Source organism: Otolemur garnettii, unplaced genomic scaffold (genome assembly GCF_000181295.1).
Source record: "Otolemur garnettii isolate 467f Iridium unplaced genomic scaffold, OtoGar3 scaffold00196, whole genome shotgun sequence".
Classification (NCBI taxonomy): Eukaryota; Metazoa; Chordata; class Mammalia; order Primates; family Galagidae; genus Otolemur; species Otolemur garnettii.
This window is the reverse complement of record NW_003852591.1, coordinates 633,759-640,078: the sequence shown is the minus strand read 5'-3', so window position 1 is coordinate 640,078 and position 6,320 is coordinate 633,759. Positions and strand designations below refer to the sequence as shown.

At 33.4% G+C, this 6,320-nt stretch overlaps 1 protein-coding gene across 1 annotated transcript in view; it reads right to left on the bottom strand.

Annotated features, from left to right (window-relative positions):
• The window catches only part of PCNX1 (pecanex homolog 1), a 186,752-nt gene that overhangs the window by 101,694 nt on the left and 78,738 nt on the right, over positions 1 to 6,320 (bottom strand). The window contains exon 7 of the mRNA XM_023507659.1: positions 3,453 to 3,585. Within this exon, the coding sequence (XP_023363427.1) occupies positions 3,453 to 3,585 (133 nt within the window). The remainder of the gene's footprint in view (positions 1 to 3,452; positions 3,586 to 6,320) is intronic.

Here is a 6,320-nt window from a genome sequence, read left to right as displayed (position 1 = left end):
ATTTTAACATGAAGATAATTGAGAATATACTAATCTTCAACATAGCAATGTACAATGTATATCAAAGTATACAAATAAAGTTTGAAAATTATTAGACAATCCAAGAAAATCAATTCCAGAATAAAGAAGGAAATTAGCTGAAATCTATAATTATCAACATCAAGTTTTTGAACATCAAAAGCTAATAATAAAATGTTTATGTTCCTTGAATTCCTACTTTCTTTTTACTTTAAATTATTTTATTGAGGTAAAACATACCTATGTAATTTACCATCTTTACCATTTTTAAGTATACAGATCAGAGGTAATAAATTTATATTCTCTTTTTTCTACTTCCTGTCTCTGAATTCCTATTTTCAAATCCTTTAGCAACAACAAAACATGCCTGTCATTTTTACATGAACTGTTAGAAAACATATTCCTGAGGGGCTGTACTTTATCTTTAATTAATGACTGACATGAATAAATCTTGTTTACATTTTCAACTGAATGTCATAACTATCAGTTTGAGAAAAAGGTAGGAACTATTTTATAATACTGCAAAAGGAAAGGTAGTCTGTAGCTATCAGCTGTGTGTCACTAGCTATCACTAACATGCAATCTTACTATTGTATTTAACATTTCTAATTTAATTGACAGAAAAATAGTTGGTCTTTGTCCTTCCTTCCTCTACACCACTTAATTGGTACTTGACACATTCTGCCTTACACTGCTAGTTGTATCTTTGTAGTCTCTCCCCAAGTAAAATATAAACTCTGTAAAATGTAAATGAAAGTGTACCATTGCTATGAGTCTCCAGATTCCAGAGAAAATGCACACAAGTATCTTGAACATAGTATACAAACAACAAATGGTGGATTCATTTATGAGCACCACAAAATGATCCCTACGAATTTCAAATCATGGACTCTCACTTAACTACTGTAACCTTATTTTATTAGAGATCTTTCAATCTTATATATTTTTGTGCCCCCATCTTATATTTTTAAAAATAAATCTAAGAATACATTAAAGCTTTTTTGCCATTCCTCAAAATGCACTGATGATTTCTTTCCATTTCAGTCTGTTAACTAGAATTCAAAAAGATATCACATTTACACTGATAAATGTAAAACCACCTCTTAATATCTGTATCGTACAATTTTAAAATATTCATCTTTTTTGCACCTAATAACTGGGAAGAATTAGCAAGGGCCTATAAAACCTACCTGTAAGGCTAATTAAAAAAAAAACTTTAAAAAATTCTGCAACAATATATTCTTATGAGCATTACAACATACATGCAAATTCTCTTTGTTAGGAAATTGATAATTCACTCCTAATCGCTGGAGACATATGTTTTACCAAGGTGCTTTTTAAACTATTTTTTAAAGTTTAAAATAAGTTTTATATAGTAATTGTAATGAAAATTATTGCCACATTTCTTTTTGACAAGTATTTTAAAACGTAAATGACCACACCACCCTATATTTATTAAAATTTAAAGATGAGTTCATTATTCTGCAACTCACACTGAGAACTGCTTCTTGGTCTTTAGCTAAGATCAGTATAACTCACACTGAGAAAAAACACCAATATACTTTGCCTGAATATTTTTATAATTTTAAAAATTACGTTAATAATTGGTATTTCTCCCTAAACCTTCACAGCTAAATTTTATTTTACTTCACCCATGATGAAATTAGCTTAAGATACATGCAAAGGTACTAGAAATATCTTGGAACCCTGACAAAACTCCCTGCAGACTACTGGAAGACTACTTGCCAAAAAGTCTAATGTGAGCACTTCAAAAATAAGTTTTACACCATATCCTTATTCAAACCAGGATGTATTTAAAACCCTAGGAAAACAGGGAAAAATTGTATGTGATTAGCTGGGGTTAGAACACAACTCTTTAATATTCCACCAGGTGGAGAAAAAGATTAACTTGTCTACAAATGTTTTGTGAGTGGGATCTCCCAGGCTCATGTGTGGTAAAGAATGAAAGCATTTTCCAAGACCAAAAAGACAAGGTTTAAAAACATATCAACATAGAGTGAATAAGAAAGCAAAGAAGTTTACAACGGCAAGTGTTATTCAAAGGGTTTTGGGGGAAAAAAGTTTAGAAATGCTGAGCTCTTTCTGCATATTGGGACTATGCCCCAAATCCACCAGCAGAAAGAAAAGTGGAAATGGACGGGAGGCTGAAAGGAAGGAGAAGAGGAGGGTTCACAAAATGCTTCTAGAACTTTAAACTGCTGTCTTCTCATTTTTATACTTTAAATATTGGTTTACTTAGTTCATATAACTTTTTAAAGAATGTGTATTATTGAAGGATAATCAGGAACATGACCTATGAAAGATAAAATTCCTGACTATGATGTAAAATCTAGGAAAGCAGCAAGTCTTAAGTCTCAGGGGAATATATAATAAAGTAAGACTTTAAAGAAATAATGATTACAAGGTTTTAACAAGAGAAGGTGTTTATCTCTCCCAATCTACCATACACTCACAAACAATTATTTCATCAAATGCTCTTCCTTTTGAATTTTAAAATTAAAACATGGCAGGAAAATAACTTCTATAATGGTCCCGTGGGGAAGAGTAGTTCGTAAAAGTTTATGGTACCACTTAAGCAATCACATGTAAATAGGTCTATATTTATATTCTTAAATTAAAGAAGAAATCTTTTTAATAATTTTACATTTCTAACTCAAGGCATAGGTTCATTAGATTTGATACAACTAAGAATAAAAGTTACTAGAATTTTAATGGGAAATTATCCCCAAAGTTATGAATGGATGCTTTCTTTCTTATGTCTATTAGAAAAACTAAAACTATTTGTTTGCGCTATAGTGGTTGAGAAATTCAGCAAAGGTGTACATAAAAACATATATGTCCAATTGACCATACTTTACATAAATTAAATATTTCAGTTCTGTGTCATTTACCAGTACTGGGTCCTGGAATTTATGGAATAACAGGCACCACAAGTTTTAAGTGATATAAAACATATTTTAGTGAAATAAAATAATCAAACTGGCTTATCAAGCTGAAATCAGTTATCTGTTACTCCTCAACAAGCATACCACTTGATTTTGTATTTATTCACATTAAACACTGTCTGGATGCTGGGAAAGGATGCTGCATTAATGTTATTAATTTGGAGTCGAAAAAAAGAAAAGGTGATTTAAGGCCTACTATGGTATTTACATTTCTGTAACTGCCTTAAGTGATTCTGCAATTTGAAATTGGCTAAACCAATCTGATCATCTTGATTAAATAGTGCAACATAAGGCATGCACAATGTAACAGGCTCATGGTCACATGCAGAGAAAACCTAAAAGAGCTTAAATGTACAGAGAAGAAACAGAAATGAAAAAGCTCTTCAGATGCTTTCCGGTGACTGATTGGATAGGTTAGAAGGTCTGTCACATGCATGCTAACCTTGGTGTAATTTTAAAACGTCCTACCTTAGGGGTGATCCGATGAGCAATGTAGGAGGGGTGGGGTTACTCCCTGCATTGTGCCGGCGCCGAACTGCCTGGCGCCTAAAAGTGCTGCGTTCACGGCGAAATGACACCGCCTCCTCGCTGGCTTGTGCTGCTGCATCAAGACAGACTTAGGTCAAATAGGAGCCTAGGTCAGATGTAAACAGCAGCTGAGCCTGTCTTTCCCTTACTTCCCACCCTCATGGGTAAAGAGAACTTGTCTAATTACTCCAAATTATTTTCAGATGTACACTGTCAAGTTATCATATCAGGTGATACATAAAAGTATGTGTTACATATTTAAAGTTAACTGTTTCTTTAAAAAATATTTTTGATCTATTATCGGTCTTCATCATCTTTTCTTCAACCTCAGTTTCCTGTTTTTAAGATCTGTTGTTTTAATTTTTTTTCCTGAAAGTCTCATTTATTTTTGTCCCATATACCTCTATCACCCCTTAATTAAATCAGCCTTAAGAGGATAGTATTTGTTAGTTTCTACTAATGGGATTGGAGCACCAGTTTCTTACTCTCAAGAGGATAATAAAAGCAAAGACAGCACTTCATTGTCAATGCCCAAGAGTAAGGCAGTAATTTTATCTCACAATATGCTGGGCATAATTTTGGTAGCATTGAATGAAACCTGACTACAAGGCTGCATAACTGGTTTGTTAAATGCTCAACATAGCACGAATGGATCTTTAACTGTAAAGTTCTTCACTACCATCAAACTTTATTCAACCCCATGCCCTTGAACTTGGTCCCCTCAACATCAGGAAGCAAATTAATCAGCAAAATGGTAAATGGCAAGAATACAAACTCATAGCTTAATCTAGAAGCAATGAAGTACAAACTGAAACCAAGGAAATAACAATGAGAAAATCACAACAATGGCTCAGTGGAACTATAAAGATTAAAAAACACACAACACAAATTAGCTACCTTGGATTTCTAAAACTAAACAAAAGATTTTCATCCATCTGAATTTCTTCGTAGTGTGATCTAAGTGTTTTGAGAATCATTTTGATTTGAGAAGGGTTATTTTATCAGTAAATATGAATAAAAAACAAGTTAATACAGAAATATTCTTTCCAAACATGAAAATCATTTTCTATGCAAAAAGGCTATTATTATGCAGTAAAAGTTCATGAGCTCAACTGATGAGAACAAATGATGCTGAATGAAACTGTCATCTAGAACTGTGCTGTCCAATAGCATAGCCATTAGGATACACAGCTACTTAGGTAAAATTTAAGATTCCATTCCTCAGATTCATAAACCCATATTGAAATACTCACTAGCTACATGGAGCTAGTGGCTACCATTCCTGGAAACACAGAACATTTCCATTATCACAGAAAGTGACTGGGCTGTGCTAATCCATAAAGTCAAGGCTACGTTTTTGTTACCACATCTATAAGGCACACTGTATATTTGCCAACTCTTGACAACCATGACCTCAATGAAGTGAAAATGCAATCATTGTGGTCAAAGAGGAGAAAACATATATTGGGCAGGGCAGTCATTGGTTGAAGAATGAAACAAAACAGAGAAGAAAGAAGCCAGTTGAGGAAAGAAATGAAAAATATTAGTAATTAGTATACTTGCTAACAGTTCTTAGACATCAGTAAGGTTAAGTCAGGCCATGAAACTGACTTTAAAAACTCAAATCAAGACTTAATTTAAGAAATATTATATTGAAGATATCCATCTATAGTTCTTACAAACCATATTATTATTTCGTTAACATAATTTTTTTTTTTTTTTTTGGAGACAGAATCTCACTTTGGTAGTGTTCATGGCATCACAGCTCACAGCAACCTTCAACTCTTGGGCTCAAGCGATTCTCTTGCCTCAGGCTCCCAAGCAGCTGGGACTACAGGCGCTTGCCTCAACACCCAGCTGTTTTTAGAAGCAAGGTCTCACTCTGGCTCAGAATGGTCTCTAACCTGTGAACTCTGGCAATCCACCTCCCTCGGCCTCCCAGGGTGTTATTGAGCCATCACACCTGGCCTGAAATATTATTTAATAAACTGTTTATAGGCCAATCCAACTTCATTAAGATACTTTCAAACATTCTCTCTAGTTGTGAATGTTTTGTTTCAACCAACATAACAGAGTAAAATTTACCCAATATAATTTATAGTAGACAACTTAGCCCATAAAATGTACAGGAAGGATTTAGAAAGGAGCAATATGTGATCATAGAATGCTGAGAATAGGAAGAAAGGAAATAGAAGACAAAATGTTCTTTGGCTTCTTCAGAAAACAAATTTTTGGCTAATGATATACCATTTTATTTTCTTATCTGCAAAATAGCTAGCTATCAAATTACTGACTTTCTTAAGAGTCTTAGAAATATACCAAGATGAAAGTTTAGGCATCCATCGAACAATGTATTATAGTGGAGTTATGATTACTGCCTACGTTAGCCTTTGTAATAGGGTATAAAATACCTACTATTGTTACAAAAATTTTCAAGACATTTACATGGCAACTGACTTAACAGTAGCTAGGATCGCACCTTCACACATTCAACTGAAAATGCTACGCTATGTATTATGGGCACAGAAAGTAAGATTAAACCTTGGCACTCATACAGAACATCTCCATTTGAAATGAGGTCCAGGGAGGGTCCATGTCTGTTAAAACTAATGAGGAAAAATGTGTCTTTAAAGCTTAAAATAGGGGAAAACATTCTTGTGGTTCCCCCCCGGTACATGGTAGTTGGAAATAAACCTTTCTAAGAAAAAAAAAGCTTAAAATAATTTACTATAAGCATATACAGTCACATAAGTTATAGCCATATTTGATCAAAATTTACTTCCACAGTCCAAATATAATAAACTCTTT